Raw genomic sequence first — 20,542 nt, forward strand, 5'->3', positions numbered from 1 at the left:
TTGAAGCAATTAACGCAGCATCTATTTTTTTTCTTTCATCCTTTGGCTGCACTACAGTATATGATCATGCTATTATTTATTCAAGCGCTATTAAACCATATTAAATGTATGCATGTATGTATTTGTAATATATATATATATATATATATATATATATATATATATATATATATATATATATATACACACATATACATATATATATATATATATATATATATATATACACACATATATACATACATACATACATACATACATACATATATATATATATATATATATATATATATATATATATATATATATATGTATGTATGTATGTATGTATATATGTGTGTATATATATATATATATATATATATGTGTATATGTGTGTATATATATATATATATATATATATATATATATATATATATATATATATATATATATATATATATATATATACACACACACACATACATATGCCAACTCTGAAGATTTTTTAGCATGGTAATAGATATGACAATGGTAATGTATTTGGTCTTGGCAGCGGCTGCTGACATCGCTGCTGCTATTGATTATTGCTGTTGTTGTAGATTACTGCAGCTACTGCTGCTGCAGAGCAAGTGCAGGAACTTGATGCTGTCAATACATTCCCAGACACACTGCTGTGAAAATGTAAATCATACTGATTCTGCACAAATGGCATATAAAAAATTAACCATAGCAGATCTATAAAGGTGGAGCTGGGGAAGGTGGAGTGTTTCAGAGGAAATCTGAAAGCGCGCTGCAAACTGCAATGGTAAACGCTAATCAGCTATTTAAATGTTGATCAGAAAGCTCATTGGCTGCAGACGCGACAGGAACCAATTGGATTGTGCCATTAACGATACTTAAGGAGCCATCAGCCTGCGCCATCTATAGTTTCATGACAACTTGGTGAGTATATATATTTATAAAATGGTTAGTTCCAATCCTTGATTCTGATTGGTCAATAGCTGTGCTTTATTCACGATAAAACACGGCTATGACCGCTTCACCCAACGGTTCTATTTATCACTGAGCCCTTAGCAACCACACATATCAACATAAACATAGAAAAAAAACGTAAGAATTAAAAAGGCTAAAATGTTTAAAGTAAATTTCGATTTACTAGGTGGCATGACGATGGATGAGTGGTTTGAGGAACAATTTGGAGAGACTTCTACAAATATGAACCGTCATGCTGAAGTGCTGAAATGTAACATTGATACATTCGAGAAGACTCGTAATGAAAAAAATACCGTGCAGAAAACCCAATGGGCAGTGAAATGCTTCGGTGACTGGTGTAGTGAAAAGGGTTGCAGCATTGATTTTAAACATATCACCAAGACGGAACTCAACGCACTTCTCCGTGACTTCTACGGAACTGTCAGAAGCTCCAAAGGCGAAAAATATGGGATCAGTAGCTATGTAGCGTTACGTGCGGGTCTGAACAGATTCCTGAATGATCCACCTTTGAGTTTGTCCTGGTGTCTGATGAGAGACAGCGAATTCACCTCATCCAATAATGTTTTTGTTGGAGTCGAGACAATGAGAAGAGAGGGTCGTGATAAAACGGAGTATCACACACCGATTTCCACAAAGATTTCAGCACCATAAAACTGTCCGATGCGCTTAATCCCAACACACCTGAAGGACTAACCCCCCTGCTTTTTACCTTCACCCCAAAAAGCAAAACCTCTCTAAATGTGTTTGGTACGTAGATCACGCAGCGGCACATAAATCACATTAGCTATTTATAATTTGTGTTAAATCTTGTTAAGTTTTTTCTCGTTTTTGACTGTTGCAGGTACACAAGAGAGCCTTTGGGTGTGAACTACCTCGCAACAATGTTGCCGAGAATTTGTAAAGCAGCAGCACCTCCAAGGTTTACACAAATCACTGCCTTCGCAGCACCATGGTGCAGAGATTGTCCGATGCTGGTCTCGAATCGAGGGAAATTATGTCTGTGAGTGGACATAAGTGTGAAAGTTCACTACAGAGCTACTGGAGGCCAAACTTAAAACAAAGAAAGCACTGGAGCGACATTCTTGCTGCAACAGAAAACACTGCTGACAGTGCTGAGCCCCAACTAAAGAGAACCGCGTTAAATATCACCACAGTGGAGCCGATTGAAATGAGACAAATATTTAATGCGTGCACAATAAACGAAGATGTTCAAATAAATTTAAATAAACAACAATAAAAAAGTAGCTCTTGTTAGGCAACATTTTAGCAACTAAATTAATAACATTAATAAAATAGATTGAAAACCTAACTGTTATCTATCAAAATATGTGCCCTTGTGTTTTTATTTAGGCTATGTAAATATTTAGTTTAGTGCAGAGAGAAAATAACGGAATAAACAAAAAAATAAACGTTTTCTCATGCTGAGAGATAAGCTATACCTATTTGTGTGAGGAAATTTCACAAATATTGTGTTGTAAAAAATAAAAAGAATGAGACAAAGTTTGAGAACGGTTTGTTTTTATTTGAGCTTTCATGCATATTACACACTGGAACGTTGTTGTTCACGGACAGGGACTATTTTTTTCTAGCGGAAGGAATGCTTGTATTGATTTAACTTCATGAAAGTTGCACTAATAAATTTTTTTTTACTTTAATATTGTGTGGTAACCGTTTTATAAAAGCAATAAGGTACTCGAGGCAAGTGCTGTATCGTGAATAAGTAACGGGTTGCAGGCACTCCGCTTCGCGTCGTATCGTGCCTAACAACGCCCTTCAGCCGTTACTTATTCACGATACAGCACAGCCTCTCGTACCTTATTGCTTACACATTACACATATTGCTTATTACCTAATAAAACCTTTTATTTCTATATTTAAAAATGCTTTTTGAAATAAATTCGTTTTACATGTCTATTTTAAAATAGATTTTATATGCATCTATTTATTTGTCAGTTTGTTATTTATCTACATTTGAATTAATTAATTGATCATTTATTCCTGCATTAGATTTTAAAATGGCATCCCTACATTGCTAACATCCATCATCAAAGCAGACAAGAAAGCCTTTTTAGATGCATCAGCCAAAAATTTAGATTAAATTGCTAAAACATATCTGGAGGTGAGTGTGTGTCCATACATCTGTAGCATTGATGAAGGTCTGGCAGCAGAATGACTCAGAAACACCTACTCAACTTCCAAAATCAGCACACATCCCTAAATATTTACAGAAAGACACCAAGAAAAAAAGAGAGAGGTAAAAAAGAAAAGCAGTATATGGAGGATGCTGAGTGGTGGAGAGAAAAGATTAAGTAGTTCAGGAAAGTCAGGGGATGTAGAAAGGACGCAGAAGAAGAGAAAGAGAAGATCAAATCTCTTTTTAACCCTGAGTGGTGGCTGCCTGCTGGCTGACATTGATAATTTCATGGCGCCTCAAACTTGTCATTTTTAAAATTATGGCTTGTGGGCACAACTGTCAGACTCGTTTACTGAGCCTGGTTAGGCCATGAATCTTCTCTGATAGATGGACAGATAGTAAGAGAGAGAGAGCACAGGGATAAAACAGCTAAAAAGAAAAGGGAGGGATTCCACAAAACAGAGCAAAAGAGATCATCTATTCCCATCCCACAATCCCACGCTCTCGCTGCTCTGAAACAAATGCACATTAGGAGGCATGGAGGCAGGAGGGGCAAAGAGAGAAAAAAAGTGAAAGAGAGGGAGATGAAGGAATGCGGCTGCTCTATTACAGTGTTTATAGCTGTCTGCAGGCATGGTTGACCTTTTCTAAGTGCTGTTTGTGCCATGGAGGCTGTCTGACGACAGCAATCAAATGTTTGAGAAGCGCTGGGCTCAAGAAACACTTAAAACAACAGTAACTGTTCAAAATCAATCAAGACTACGAAAAATGTTATGAGTTTCTCTTTTTTTTCCTAAAATGGTTTGATTTACAGTACATTATTAATTAACGGCAAATTTGCGTAAAACCGCAATCCCATAAAAGTGTTGATGGGAGGGGAAAGTTCTGTATATACAGTATACACACACTGATGAGCCAAAACATTATGACCAGTCACAGGTGAAGCAAATATTGATGATAATCCCCCTAAGGCCACATATTAAGATCTGGGTAAATTAGATGGTAAGCAAAAAAACTATTCTTAATGGGTAGAAATAAATATTGGAGCAAATTTGCCAAGGGCCAAATTGTTATGGCAAGGTGACTGGGTCTGAGTATCTCTGAAACGGCTTGCTCCCGGTCAGCAGTGGTGAGAATTTACCAACAGTGGTCTGAGGAGAGACAAACCCAGAGGTGTCAAGTAACGAAGTACAAATACTTCGTTACCTTACTTAAGTAGAAATTTGGGGTATCTATACTTTACTGGAGTAATTATTTTTCAGACGACTTTTTACTTCTACTCCTTACATTTTGACGCAATTATCTGTACTTTCTACTCGTTACATTGTAAAAATAGCCTCGTTACTCCTATTTAATTTCGGCTTGTTTTCATTCCGGCTTGTCGTCCGGCTTGTCGTAAAAAAAAAAAAAAAAAAAAAAAAATTGGCCAATTACACAAACGGTTTAGATCTGACTCCCGCCTCCTGAATACACATCGCTAAACTGATTGCCGTTGTGGTGTCTTTCTAACTTGTGAGTGGCTGTAGTCACATTTGGTATTGCGCAGCGGCGGAAACGTTGGAAACGAGGAAACGTTGATGTGGTAAGCAAGGGAGAAAGTGGGCCAAATCGCGAGCGAAATCGGGGCACATCGCGGCAAGAGAGAGAGAGAGAGAGAGAGAGAGAGAGAGAGAGAGAGAGAGAGAGAGAGAGAGAGAGAGAGAGAGAGAGAGAGAGAGAGAGAGAGAGAGAGAGAGAGAGAGAGAGAGAGAGAGAGAGAGAGAGAGATTTTTTTCCTTAAATTACTTTTATACTTTAAGTAGTTTTGAAACAAGTACTCCTATACTTTTACTTGAGTAAAAAGCTTCAGTTGATACTTCAACTTCTACAGAAGTCTTTTTAAACCCTAGTATCTATACTTCTACCAGAGTACTGAATGTGAATACTTTTGACACCTCTGGACAAACCACAAACTGGTGCCAGGGTGTTGGGCGTGGGACGACGACAAGTTGGTGGAGGGAAAGTGATTTTGAGAGTCATGGCCTCATTTTAACGTCTCGTCCGAAGGTCCTCATCCCTGTACTGGGGCATTAGGAGCCACCTAGTCAGCAACCTAGTTTTCTTAGGAGGTCTCCCATCCAGGTACTGACCAGACTCAACCCTGCTTAGCTTCAGTGGGCAACTATTCTTGGGCTACTAGGTTTAAGAGCAGAAAAAAAAAGTAATCCATAAGGTGCCTCAATGTCGTGAGCACGGCAACTGGAGTCTAATGATACGGCCATCCACAATATCATGCAAGAAGAAAAAAATAGATATAAATCCTGACCTTTTCTAACTTCAAAGCTGAATTATTCAAAAAAGAAAAGAAGTTTAACTTGAAATATTCAAGTTTTATTTCTCCCCTGCAGAGTCAGGCAGTGGGCAATTTTTCTTTCTCGGAAAGAACATTGGCCTTTAACATTTTTCGGAGAGAACGATATATAATACAAATTCCCAGGGGAGAAAAGAGAAAAAAAAAAGAGTCTGAAAAGTCTGTCCCCTCAACCGGAGTTCATACATGTATCCCGCAGGTGGTGCATGTGCGTAAGTGCAAGTGTTCGTCTACAACAATGTGAAAAATCAGAATCAACTCAGCTTCCGCTGTCATCTGACAGCCCACGACAAAGCGAGCTGGCAGTGGAGTCCATTAAAACGGATTTATTCAAACAGAATAGGGCCAGAGGAGGGAACTTTCCAGAGACATTTGTCACATTTCTTGTCATCCAATTTCCTGGAGGTTCCCCAGGGGTAGGGATGGAGCGTTGAGGCTTTATTTTAAGAGTCCTCCATGCTATCAGGAGGCATTTGCATTTCATGGGAGGGCTAAGACACTGGAGACCTGGGGTGAGATGGAGAGAGTTGACTACGAAAGTGTGTCGGCACACCGCCGCACAGACATGACGTTATCAGACACAAACCTGTGTTTAACTGCTGCTGCGGTCACATTAAATCTTAGTCTGGTTGCCCCGCGGAATTGAGGAGTCCCACCAAAATAGAGCCAAGATGTTGTTTCATAACTGATGGATAAATGTCCTGCAGCTGAGCTTCTGGATAGTCTTCAGAATTAGCATTTTAGCATACTGTACATCTCAGAGCAGAGCACATTACATTTTCTTTCAAGGTACATTCCCAAAATTTACATGGAACAATCATATGCACAACTACAGTACATCGTGCAATTTTACAGATGTTCGTAGAATGATTTCCACTGCATCAAACCATCTCTGGCATTGGCCATCTTCCTAATCATGTTCAAATATAAAAGGATTATTCAAGAAAATGAGAAAAGCAAAATTTATCTTCATTTCAGCGGGTGACATGCTATTCAGCATCTTTAATCTTAATATTTTTGATGCAGTCTTCGCACCTCTCCAATTTCTCTATCATTTCACAGCTGTCTGTGATCAGGAAGCGGCGGGCTGCCTCTTGTATTGATTTTCATAGCTTGATGGCTCTCTTCAGATTTAAAAAAGCGCCTTTGCAGATAGGGTCTTATAGCTTTCCACAATACTCGAACCCCTGGAGATGTGATGGAGGAGCGGAAGATTACACTTAGCCTTCCCCATCTCCCCATTCTGCTGGAAATTCAATCAGGAGCCACTACGTCCACCATGGACATATTATTCCATCGGCGCTGAGCCTTTTTTCTTTCAATTTTTTCAGGTCCGCAGATAAAAGAATAAAATGAAGATGTTAACTGTTAGGGACAGCCACTATCCCCACAAGAAAGTAGAAAAAAAGAGAAAGGGAAAACAAAAGATGTCTCTTGTTACTTTTTGGAATGGGCTGGTGTGTTAACAAAAAGAGGGTAAAATGCTGCTTTTTGTGTTCCTGTTTGAAATCATATTCAAGAGATGTGCACATTGAGGGACATTTTTTTTCTAGGGACAAGGGTCTCAAAGGGGAGAAGTATCCTTTGGGGGTACAGACAGGGATTTAATTTAGGATACATTCATTACATCAGTGTTTGGGATTGGCAACCTGCTCAATGACAAAAAAAAAAAAAAAAAAAAAGAATGTCCAAAAAAATAAAAAGACCAATCTTTGAAAAATCTAGTTTATGTTCTAAGTTCTTAGAGTTATGCTGGTTTCATGTGGTTTTGGAAAACTTTTTTACAACTTTTAAGAGAAATTTAAATGCTATTATTACAAAAATATAATTTGGTGTTGGTGTAACAAAAACTAAGACGAGTTTTTCCTTTCTGGAATGGTGTAAAATTGTTTTGCTGGTCTAGAATTTCATAAAAGAAACTACATTAACACTGACAACATTACAGTACCATTAAATGAACACTATATTAAAATTAATAATATATTAATATTGGCACTGCAACACAACCATCAATGAACACTAAATTACCATCATGCAAACATTACACTAAAAGTGTCACCACCTTAGATGTAGAGAAACATTAGAATACTTTAAAGCAACCTTTACATTAAGAATGGTCAGAGCTTGTTTCTTGTACTTTTGTTATTTGACTATTAAAGATACTGCATTTGAATCCTACACACCTCATTTATGAGTTCCCAGCATTAAATCTAAGTCATTATTTAAAAAAAAAAACGTTTTGAAGAAAACAAATTGGTCAACATTTTTTTAACAAACACTATGAATTATATATTAAGTTTTTGAAAAGTCACACCACATGACATTATACAATCTGAAATGACATTGCCTTGCCATAAAAGGTTCAAAGTATCTGTTACTTAACAGACATAATGAATAAATTATTGAATAATTAGATCCAGAGGAAAAAAAACAGCAGTGTAAAACATTTTCTGAAGCTAATATCTTCTTTTAAAAGACCTTGAAAGCCCTTGTAGTCATACCGACTAAAAAAAGCATCCAGTTATTTGAAGGACCAAAAGCCATGAGCGACAATCTGATTTAAAACACCACTTCTAAGGGGGTAGAGGAGAAATCCAGTAATCAGTACTGTGTTCTCTACAATTCGACATGAAGGGAAAGTGTTTCCTTGCCTTTGCCAAATGTACTTATTAGTCTTGTTGGTTCATAACGGCTAAGAGGGGGGACGTGCAGCCTTTGATGTACTCTGTGTGTGAAATGGGCGTAAAATTACCGGTGTGGTGTGTTTCTAAGAGGAAAACAAGCATTTTTGAACATGACTTTAGAAGAGAAGCTGAAGGGTTGAAATAAACGCAGCTGTAAGTTCGGGGAGAGTTGAACACTGCTAACCAGTGTGAAAATGTGTATGGACACAGACAGGCACATAACCAGCGGTAAATATAGAGATGAGACAGCGGACACAAATAAGACAAGTGCCATGGATAACTGTAATCTGCAAACCTCTAGAAAAAGAGTAGGACAACCAGTGTAGTTCAATGTGTGAATGATTGATTCTTGTGAACTGGTTCTTTTTAACAAATCAATCAAAATGATTTACTAATGAATCTTGAAGTGACTCACTGAATCAGTCAGTCAGTCAAGCCACAAACTCAAATCCAACTCAAATCAAAGCAAAAACCATTGTTGCATTTCATTTTTAAGCTTTATGATACTGAATCAGTTTAAATGTTATAAATTGGCGTCAGTTGGGCAGAAATAGTTAACTATTTGTAATAATTATTATAATTAGCAATGTTTTAGTCCTTTCTCATTTTGTCGTGGTCTGGAATAAAACTATATATCTCCATATTGCATTTTTTTTTTATATAAATCATTACAATTATTACTACTTTGGGTTTTGCTAATTTAACCAATGAAAAGTATTAGAAAGAGCTCGTGACTAAACCGTAACTCCTTTGGATTCTCAAACTGTCAGTAAAACCTCATAACTTCACCCCGCCTCAATCTTGAATGAAGTGCCACATGCATTTTAGACTGCCTCTGCTTGTTTGCAAAGCAAGGGTAAATAAAGAACTGTTTGAATAAGTAGAGTGTTGTCTTTACTCAAGTAAATTAAAACACTTTATAAGTACCACTATTTTATGTATTGGAGGAGCAGAGAGTCTTAGTCTTGCATTTGCCATCCAGTTATAGCCAATACTGTCTTAAATAGCTTGAGCGAAGAAGCACTTAATCTTTTATAACAAGAGATTTTTGTCAAATGATGGAAAAAACTGAGCGTCCACATACAGCTACAATAAACAACCTGTAAGTTGAAGAAAACTTAATGCGATGCATTTACTGCTTCAGATGCGGCCGTTCTAATGATGGACAAAACACGTAGGTCTGACATTCGCTGGTTAAAAACCTCGTAACTCTATTTGAGCTTGATTTTAATAAAATGTTAATAATATAATGACACATGCAAGTGTCTGACCATATAAAGCCACAATATCAACTCTGATGATACAGTCAGTGCGTTTACATGCACCCTCAATGCGATTATAATGGGATTTTGGCAATTTTGGGATGTTTACCTCATGTAAACACAATACTTTGATTAAACTAATGCAATTAAGCTCATAATCGTAGTAACCAGATTCGCATTAAAGGGATAGTTCACCCAAAAATGAAAATTAGCCCATGATTTACTGACCCTGAAGCCATCCTAGGTATATATAGCATTCCTCTTTCAGACGAATACAGTCGGAGTAATAATAAAAAAAATGTCCTGGCTCTTCCAAGCTTTATAATGGGAGTCAATGAGTATATTAAGTCCATCAAAGCGCATCCATCCGTGATAAAAGTGCTCGAAACGGCTCTGAAAGAAGAATGTCATATACACCTAGGATGGCTTCAGGGTGAGTAAATCATGGGCTAATTTTCATTTTTTGGTGAACTATCCCTTTAAACTATGTGGCGTACACTGATTTTAATCGCAATAAACAGGGACACCGTAATTGCATTATTACCACTCTGACCAAAGTGTGCATGTGCTCAGACGTAAACGGGTGCATTGTTGTTCACACTACTACATGAATGAACAATGTGACATTATTCTGAAGTTTTCTCTTCTCCAGAACACTAAACTATGTCAACACAACTCGCTGCTCAGTGTCTGCTCTGTATCTTCATCCAGTAGACACAAAGAACGTGACGGCAGAGAAGGCAAACCCAGAATTGCGATGTTTATGACAGCGCCGAATAATATGCAGTGTATGTCCATAAAAATGTATTTTGAATTTGTTGTGAGTAGATTAAAACAATGGCCAGTAACATGCATACTGTATGCCTATCTGAGTGTGGTATAATTATACTTATTAACGAATATTCAGAATGATGAAAATTCAATGTGAACTGGAGTGAAGACTTCTGCTCATGTCATGAAAACATTAAGACCTTACTCTGATTATTATAAATAATAGCGCTATTGTTGCATATGTAAATGTAGTCAGTGTTTTATCATTTAAAAAATACAGTGTTTTTCCATTTCCTGAAAACTAGGTTTCCGCCTGACAGTGACGATGTGTACAAAAACAAATTCTTTATGGAATCATTAAGGAACCGAATTTGTTAAGTGAAATCCAAATGAAATTCCTAACAATTCTCATCATGACAGAAATTGCTGTAATTACTGTAGATCTCAGCAGTGAAGGTGGTAATAGGAGCCGCTCCCACACAGTTTTTTTTTTCTTCTTTCAAACACGGTGTTAGGGGATTTTGTTTCCTTTCATCTATTTTCTCATTAATCTCAAACCCACTTGCTAGAGACTTTCTTGATATTTTCTCAGTGTATTCCAGCAGGAGCGAGATGTTTTCCCTGGCCGTCTTAACTGCGCAACTGCAATAATGTATCGCCAAGCCCCAATCGATCGGTCCTGATTGATACAGCCATGGATTCCTTAGCAAGCAATTTCAGCAACGGCTCAGACAAGAGCTACTACACAAAGGCAAGGCAGAGAGAAGTTTACTGCAGTTTTTAAAAGGACACGCATTGATTAGCATGGTCATTAGGACAGATGAATGATCCTACGGAAAAACTCTACAGTGCACAGAAGAGACCGAGCACACTTGTGTTAAAAAAACACACTTGTGTTAAATCAAGCTTCAAGTTATCTAGACAAGTTATTCATTATATGCATCTAAAATTGATGTTTACAAAAATTGATTCTACAATCAAAATCCGAGGCGTTTCTTATCATGGTCATCATCTCTCAAATGTCCTTCCAGGCTCAGTATCACCTCATGAACCACTAAATGTTAAAAGGGCCATTTCAAGAAAAACATCCATTTTAATACATCGATTGTGTTTATGTATGGCATACTGCAGCAAAAACGAGTAATCTAGAAATCATACTGACATCAGAATTATGAACATATTAAAGTTTGACTGTCCAAGTTTACATTTCAACACCTAACCATACTGGATCACATCTGAGGTTAGTTATTTATAACAATGGTCATTTACATATAGCAGTCTTAAACATTTCAGAACAGAAGCAAACATTTCAGTCATTTCAGTGCCAAATGTTTGGTGCAAGAAATCTTGTTAAACATTCTAAAATAAATAAATGAAATAAAGAACACTACAAAAAATGTAGAATATGGTCCCTTTAGAAGCTCTGTTTGTGAAGGTAAGAGCTTTGTGTGTATGTGTGGCTCAGGCATACCCTACGTTAATGGGGGGAAAAGTCCATCCAAAGTTGGCAATATCCAAAATCCTTGTTTTTGTGGGGGCATTTTTTGGTCCCCATAAGAAAAACAGCTTATAAATCATACTAAGAGATTTTTTTCTTTTTGGAAAATATAAAAATGCAGTAAGTTTTCTTAGTGGTAAAGTTTTCTTGGTAGTTCAGGGTTAGGGATAGAATATACAGTTTGTACACTATAAAATCATTATGTGTTTGTGTTCAGAAGTGTTTTGCAAAGGACCACCTACCTGCAATACTAGCAAAGATTTCGCTGACACCAATGAGAACGTATTGAGGAACTTGCCACCATATGGGTAGATCAGCTGCATAGTATATAACTCCACCAAGCGACTGCGGGATGGGATCTCGTGTATGGACAATGTCCAGCCTCTTTGTCTCTAAAATGCCTGAGAGGGGCAAGAAAGAGGGTATAAGATTTTAAAAAATCACTAATGAATACCTCATAACAGTTCAGAATCAGTAATGGTATGGATTGTTTTTTTTCAACAAATCAGCAGATTAGAATGATTTCTGAAGGATCATGTGACACTGAAGACTGGAGTGGCAGCTGCTGAAAATGCAGTTTTACCATCACAGGAATAAGTTTAACACACACACACACACACACACACACACACACACACACACACACACACACACACACACACACACACACACACACACACACACACACACACACACACACACACACACACACACACACACACACACACACACACACACACACACACACACACACACACACACACACACACACACACACACACACACACACACACACACACACACACACACACACACACACATATATATATTTAATTTAAAATAAATGCAGCTTTGGTAAGGATAAAAGTCCTTACCAACCCCAAACATTTGAATGATAGTGTATATACAGTAATTACAACAAATAAATCAGCAATAAATCAACTATTGAGCGCGCTGCCTTCTAAATATTGGCAGCAGTCATTGAAAAACTAGATGTTAAGCATGTATGTGTTAGGGTGCTAGATCAGATACATGTGTTCCTGCTGGAGGGAAAGTGCATGTAACAGTGAATGAAAAAAGTATGAACAGTCCATTAATGGATTAAGTGTCAGGTCAATGCCAGCGCTTCACACAGGTCACAAACAGCTTATCTCCTGCACACAAAAATTATGCCAGGCCGGGTTTAGCAGGTAATCGGAGTGGAGCAGAGATTGTCATTCTGGTCTATCTAAAAGCTTGATCCAATAATAACCATGTTGCAGGTGCTATTCAGATAACTCCTCATGGGATCCCAATCACACAGACATGCACATATTTCCATTTTTGAAGGGGTATGACCTTGTATTTCATATGCTTAACATAGCAGGGTGTGATACATCCATAGCGTGCCACTAACACAAAGTGCTTCAGTTAACAAAACAGTGACTTTTTTTCCTCTCTTCCCTCTCATCTTTCATTCCCTCCTCCACCCCTCTCCCAAACACCAGAAGCGTTCCGGCTCTGATCTGTGGCTGCGGCGTCAGATTTAGATCGGAATACAAATGATGCCTGGAATAAAACACTCTTTGGCTAAAAGTGTGACCCGCTGCAGATTACAGTCCTCACTTCTGCAACTTCCAAGAGATTCTAAACCCAGATTGAAAAAAAAAAAACTCAACTTTTGTTTCTGGCAAAAATTGAACAGAAGTAGAACTGCCCCCAAGGCATCGTCTGCTGTGTGGCGTAAGTGTGTGTTTGCAGCTTTGTTGTCAGCACAGCTTGCCGTGGAAATGACTGCTTCCTGAGTGCAGGACAACAAGTGTGTCCAGGTGTGTGGGCATCATCTGTGCCTGCGGGTAAGGTTGGCTTCAGAGCTATGCCACTGCCAAGCACCCATCTGTTTGGAAAATGTTGTGTAAATGTTGTGAGGGGGTTCTGGCAGTGGTATTTTAAAACCCACCTAAGCCCTGCTGGGTTCAGCTACTGGGTAGACAAAGATTAAAAGTGCTTCAATACACTTGAGTTAAGAGGCACAAGCCTTGTGTGTAAACACATAAATATACACACATTTATCTGTGCTCGGTGACAAAACCACTAAAGAAAAAAGCAAATAATCCAAATTTTCACAATTCAATCAATTCTTGATAAATAGAAAAACATTCTATTTGCCTTTTTTCCTCAGTGAATATCCAATTCAACTTGAAATTACACTTTTGCACATAACTTTACATATAGCCCTTGTTTTTCAACAAAATATTATTTAAAACTCAGGGATTTCACCATATAAAGTTCATTGCATTATAAAAAGAATCACACAATCCAGACAGAAAGGAATCCAGAGGAGAAGAAAATAAATAAATGAATGCCTATGATCTTCAAGCCCTCAGATGGGAAACCGGGGGGAAAAGGTATTGGTAAATCTGAGACAGACCTTCTGCAAAGTAGAAAGGTGTGCTGGGGTCTGACAAGTCTACATTTTAAATTATTTTAGGAAATAATAGACATTTTTCCCAATCTATGCCCTCAATTATATGTCACAATACAAACAAAATAAATACCTTTCAAGAGATACAACTCTTTGTTTTTCCTGCTCCTGAGATTTCATTCAGAACGATGAGTCACAAATCTTTCAGAGATTCAGATAAAAGTTCCAATTATTTTTCATTATTTGTTGATATTTCATTTCATACACATCCTTGACTCTTTGAATAATTGCCTGCAATTTACCTTTATGTTGCGTGTACCCAAAGGTGACATTTGTGTGTATTAATGTACTCAAGTGGAGCTGAGCATGGCTGAAAAAATAAAGAAAAACAAAGAGCGAAGGGGTACAGAAAAGAAAGAACTGCGTGATTACTATACATTGGTATTAATGAGGGGCACTAAAAGACTAATTTCCCAAGATATCTCATCTATATAATAAGTGCCTTTAGTGGGAGCCATTATGTCACAGGTATACACACTCACCACTCCATGTATCTTAATGTACACACACTATGACTAATAGTTATCTCTCTCTCTCTCTCTCACACACACACACTGAAAGAATCCATTCACACATAGTAAGCATCCTTAAACCATGCTTGTATCAGGTAGCGGTTTATTAATGAGTCAGTCTGTGTCATTGAGTGGGAGTACAAAGGATGGGACGCTCTCTTTCTCTCTCAAGAAGGGGAGCATGAGTCCCAAAGGTTCTCATTAGTTTGATCTCTACAACACACACACACACAAAGTGTGATATGAACGTGGTTTGCACATACTGATTCCGCAAGAGTGTGCCAATGAGTCCCCCACCCCCCGCTCTTGGCTACATCAAAGCAATGGTTATTATTAGATAACATCTGTATTGTGCACTGCATACTAGACTTACTTCGTGTTCAGGCTTTGTCATGCAATACTAAGGTCATTGTCTTGAGCATCGTTTTAAAACAGTGGTTCTCAGTTGATTTTGCTACAGGACCCAGATTGTTTTCCCATCGGACATGGAGTGGTGACCCAAAATTGTCCTTAAAATCAAATGCTGAAATGTATTAATTAGTTTATTATTAAATGCTGCTTGAAATGTTAAAGAAGGGTTAGTTCACCTAAAAATGAAAATTCTCATTTATTCATCACTTATTCATCATCATTTATTCACCCTTGTGTCATTCCAAATCCACAAGACTTTCATACATCTTCGAAACACAATTTAAGTTTTTTAATAAAAACCTGAGAGATTTCGGAAAAACTTTGATGCTTCAAAAAGAATAAAACGTAAGCAAACGGATATTCATATGAATCGAGCAGACTTCTGAAATCTTCTGAAAAGAGCCAATGAGGTTTGTTCTTGTGTGTCCAGCAAGCACGTTTGAGCTTCCATTTACCATATTTGACCTGTTTTATGTATGTGTGTTGATTAAAGTTTATATGTGAATAAAAGCCTAAATTAAATATGTTCATCATCTGAAGACTTGGATTAAACTGCTCAATTCACATGGATTATGTGTCAAAGTTATGGTGGAATGGACTTTCAAAGGAGGGACAGAAATCTCTCTGATTTTATTTAAAAAAAAAAAATCTGCATTTGTGTTTAGAAGATGAACAACTATCCTATGGATTTGCAAATTATGACAGAATTTAAATTGTTGGGCAAACTTTCTCTTTAAGTAGTTTTGCTCATGTTTTTGAGGATTAGGGCATGTACACTGTAACACAACCTATCCATGTTAGCATCTGCCCACTTCTATCACTCCTTCTCTTCCCTTTACCTCTGTACAGATAAAACGACAAGCATGTGGGTTTGCGCAGAGATAACCTTTTGTTTTGTTTTGTTTTGTTTTGAACATTTTTTGAACATTTTTTTTTTTACAAGGCTTGCACCTTGGAATCTATTTCAGGGAGTGAATTCTTGAGACACCAGGCACTGTTTGTGCAGATGAGCGGGCCGGAGCGCGTTGAGGGTTTTCTGTTAGAACGATGTCGTGTTAGCGGCCCCTAAGTTAATAACTAATGATCTTTGCAACAGAAATGAATCAATCAATCAAAACTAACTTTAGCTGGACAATAACCTTATTCTAGAGCTGCTGTAAAGCCAAAACAATCTCTGTTACTGCAATTTCCTATTACAACTGTAAAGCTGCTTTGAAACAATCTATATTGTTAAAAGCGCTATATAAATGAAGGTGACTTGACTTGACTTGAATGATGTCAAAATACTGTACGTTTACAGTAAGTCTTTGATGTGGAAAATCTTTTCATTTTAAACTGTTTTATGTTGCCATCCTAACTATAGACAATTAGTTTAGTATTTGCATGAACATTTCTTTTGTTGATATATTTACTATTAAATACAGACAACCAAAGTGGGAACTTTTTAAATAGTATTTATTTAGTCTACTTGTACTTGCAATTGCATGTCAGATGCAAGTGAAATTATCAGGTAATAACAGACCATTTTCTTGGACAGAAATATAAATGCCCCTGGAAACAAGATAAATGCATTCATTTATTTTGGTCTGATTTCCAAGAAGAAAAAGGTGTACACATGGGCTAGAATTGTACTTTGTCAGCTTTTAGGCGTACTCTACCCTGTAGATGACCTTAAAACTAACCAACATGGACTAAAAGCCACTTGCATTTTATGTCTTCAAGTTTCTGGTGTGTTATTAGTCTTATGAATCAGACTATCCTTGAACCGTATGTTGGTACGCTGTCTAGTGCACACAAAATTGGCAAAGGCATTCTCAAAACTGCAACCTCAAATCTGATTGATTGGCTTTACTCAATTTCCAGGGGTCCTTGGGGTGCACAGGTTTATCAGTAAACCAGAAAATATTGTGTTTACAAGATCTCATGCTGTTAGAATGAGTTCTTTTGAGGAAGACCTAGAAGCTGGATTTGAAAAAGTTTGAAGCACTGAATATTTGAACAAGTTTACATGCACGGCCTCACACTGTTTACGCCGCATAAACTGACAGCATGTAAGATCACATCAATTATGTTTTGTTCTAAGGGTTACATTAAACTATGGTAACTTGTTTAACACATTATTCAGAGTGAATATTCCTAAGTGAGTGGTTGTCGGCTTGAATAATCTGCGATTTGGACTACACTTTATGTTGTATCAGTCATCTTAGAAAACAGGTATCAGTATATTACAGTGAAAACAAATCAAGAAGTAAACACCTGAAAACTGCAATCATGCAGCAAATCACTTGACGCCAGTCTCTCATTATTTTGACTGTTTAGAGTTGTTCTGAACTTTGGGGAGTTTACTGCTTAAAGAATCCCTCATGATGACTACAAACGCACATTTATTCAGTTTGAAGGCAGCTTAGAAACGTCTAAACCTTTCTCTCCCTCGCCGTGCAGAGTTTGACAGTGGTTTAAAAGAGTCAGGGAGAGTCGAAGAAAGAAAGACAGACAGGGTGGGAGAGAAAAATATTCATACTTTCCTCACACTCCAGAGCGCATCTCCCAAAACTCATCTCACTCAAAAAGCGCTTTAGTCTGAAATATGTCAATGTCTGGATACAGCGCACACTGTCAGGCTGACTAAGCTCAGTTTAATCCACTGGGCAGAGTTGGAATTGGACTGGGGACTGACTGGAGTGCTGGGCGCAGTCAAACTGAACAATGAGATACTGCGACCTGTCAACGGTGTCTTCTTCTACAACCTCCGAACAGGCACTCTACGACACTCTCAACATGTGACTCGAACTTTCGTCTATGTGTGGACACAATCTCAAAACGTGTTGTCTTCGTAGCAAAGCATCAACTGCATACAGAACTTCAGACGGACAAGCAAGCCAAAAACACTTGGAAAGAAAGTGCTGAAGTGTTGGAGAGATTGCTGTGCCTCAAAATCTAGTAAGCCGCCAACACAAAGAGCTCTGTTTGATCTTCTGATGTGAAGGTCATCTCAAAACTGTAGTTAGCAAGATTATGCTCCTATCTTAGATCAAGTCTCAATATTAAGGATTTTTTTTTTTTTTGCTCAGTTGGGTAATGCAGTAATGCGGCTTTGTACCGCCAATATTTTCATGGCACTACAAAAAAAGAATGTATTAATGTTTGGCAGAAATAAATATTTTCCAATAAATATTAGATTTATACAAAACATTTTAGAATTGAGCATCAACAGGGGGGAAACTATATTAATTATACAAATTTTCATGGTGTTCCCATGAACTTTTGATCAGTTTTTTGAGTTTCAGGACTTTCAGGAATGTGGGAACCCTGTTATTAGGTTCTTCATTTGCAATTACACCTCAAATTATACAGTTAAACCACGCTACGCCACTGTCTTCCAGTTTGTGAATTTATACCTTTCACAGTGTTACCGTTTTGTATATATCTTTTACCATTCAAACCTTTTATCTCACTCTTGAAATTTAAAATCATAATCCATTTAAACCAGCTAAATAATTTGACTTGTGTGGCATAATTAAATCAGTGACGTTTATAAGGCATAAAACATAAAAATGATCAACAAATGTAAGGCGTTGCGACAGTTCTGTCAACAGGTCTGTAACTTTCACACTGGCTCTGGGCTAGTCTTATTGTTGAGCACTGAAGATACCTCATTTAGGACAACATTTTAGGTAACATCAAGCATATCCATCTCAAAAGGCCAAAGAAATGTTGTCGAGGTAGACGGTAGGTTTTGAGATAGATTCCTAGTTTTATGGGACTTTGAAGAAACAAAAAGTGAGAAGATATTTAAAGTTCCTCTGCAAAAATATGTAAAAAGGGAAGGTGAGAATAATGAAAAGAGTAAAAGCGCTGATTCAGGTTGGTATTTTCCTGGACGGTGGGCAGTATGAATATTAACTGTCAGAACAAGCGGGGATATCGATCCACCTTCTGCAGGGTTCAATAGAGCCGGCTCAAGGTTGGACAGGAGTGACAGAATTCAGAGGAGAGATCAGTGGTCTGTGTGAATGTGTCAAGAGCGTGTGGGTGTTTGTGGGTGAGTCATTCTACATCGAATCTCTGCCATCTTGAAGTCACTGTACCTTATCTGACGGATGGAAATGCCGTAACCTCTCGGAGATGAACTCATTCCTTAGTTTAGGTGAACAGTACTAAGAAAACACGATTTGACAATTGTCAGTGTGGATCTATTTTGATATTTTACAAATCTTTCTCAAAATAATGACTCAGCATATTGATGTCACAGAGTTTATCAGCTCGATCTGTGATGCGGGTTGTCTCAATGTGTTTCACTAGGGACTATTTGTTTGGACATTTTATTTTGTTTTGGACTTGACACATGATGATGGATCCATGATGGACTATGTTGACTGAGGCCTTCCTGTCATGTTTTGTCTGTGGCATGAACAGTGCTGTAATTTAAAATGCAGTGTTTGGTTCATGTCAAACATACTGTAACTAAGCATACAGTATGTATAGCAAAAAGTTAAACTTTAGTTTGTCTGTCCAAAATGCATCGTACCACAATTCATGAGAATTATCCAGGTGCTTCTTAAAGGGTTAGTTCACCCAAAAATAAAAATTCAGTCATCATTTACTCACCCTCGTGTAGTTCCAAACCAGTAAGACTTTCGTTCATCTTTGGAACACAAATGAATATATTTTAATAAAATCTGAGCATGTTCTGTACTCTCCATTGATGGCTACGCAACTACCACTATGGTGCTTCAAAAAAGTTCATAAATATATCGTAAAACTAATCCACATGTACTAGGTTGACTTGAAAATTCAACATGTAAAACACATGTAAATTTTCTGAAGAGACACGATCACTTTATATGATGAACAGATTAAATGCAGGCCTGTTCATCATGTAAAGCGATTGTTTCTCTTCAGAAAATTTGGACTAAACCGCTCAATTCATATGGATTCGTTTTACAATCTCTTTATGAACTTTTTGAAGCGTCAAAGTGGTAGTTGTGTAGCTGTCAATGGATTGAGAGAAATCACTCAGATTTTATAAAAAAAAAAATCTTCATTTATGTTCCGAAGAAGAACGAAAGTCTTACTGGTTTGGAACGACATGAGGGTGAGTAAATGACAGAATCTTAATTTTGGGGTAAACTAACGCTTTAAGGGCAATGACTTTTACTACAACTGAAGATTGTGCAATTGCAATCTTAAACATTTAACCAAACTGTCTCCATTTTACCACCAGATTATCTATATATTTCTATATACATTCTATATTTTGACTGTACTGACACAATGAGAACGCAACTGAGTTGGAGGATGACATCACTGTTTTCTGCAGAGCTGCTTTATAGCTGAATTAAATTAATTTCAAAATTGATTGATTGAACTGAATCAACACTGAACTGACATCAGCTGAATGGCACTTGTCTTTTTTAGAACAGTAGAATTGAATTATGTTTTCACCCTTGATCAATATTTTCCTGTTTATCCCTGGAAAGC

General features: G+C 37.4%; 1 protein-coding gene across 1 annotated transcript in view; it reads right to left on the bottom strand.

Moving 5' to 3' along the window:
- Positions 1 to 20,542, bottom strand: part of slc15a4 (solute carrier family 15 member 4) — a 64,418-nt gene that overhangs the window by 25,972 nt on the left and 17,904 nt on the right. The window contains exon 7 of the mRNA XM_081349343.1: positions 11,917 to 12,075. Within this exon, the coding sequence (XP_081205469.1) occupies positions 11,917 to 12,075 (159 nt within the window). The remainder of the gene's footprint in view (positions 1 to 11,916; positions 12,076 to 20,542) is intronic.

Source organism: Scardinius erythrophthalmus (assembly GCF_964197995.2).
Source record: "Scardinius erythrophthalmus genome assembly, chromosome: 20".
Classification (NCBI taxonomy): domain Eukaryota; kingdom Metazoa; phylum Chordata; class Actinopteri; order Cypriniformes; family Leuciscidae; genus Scardinius; species Scardinius erythrophthalmus.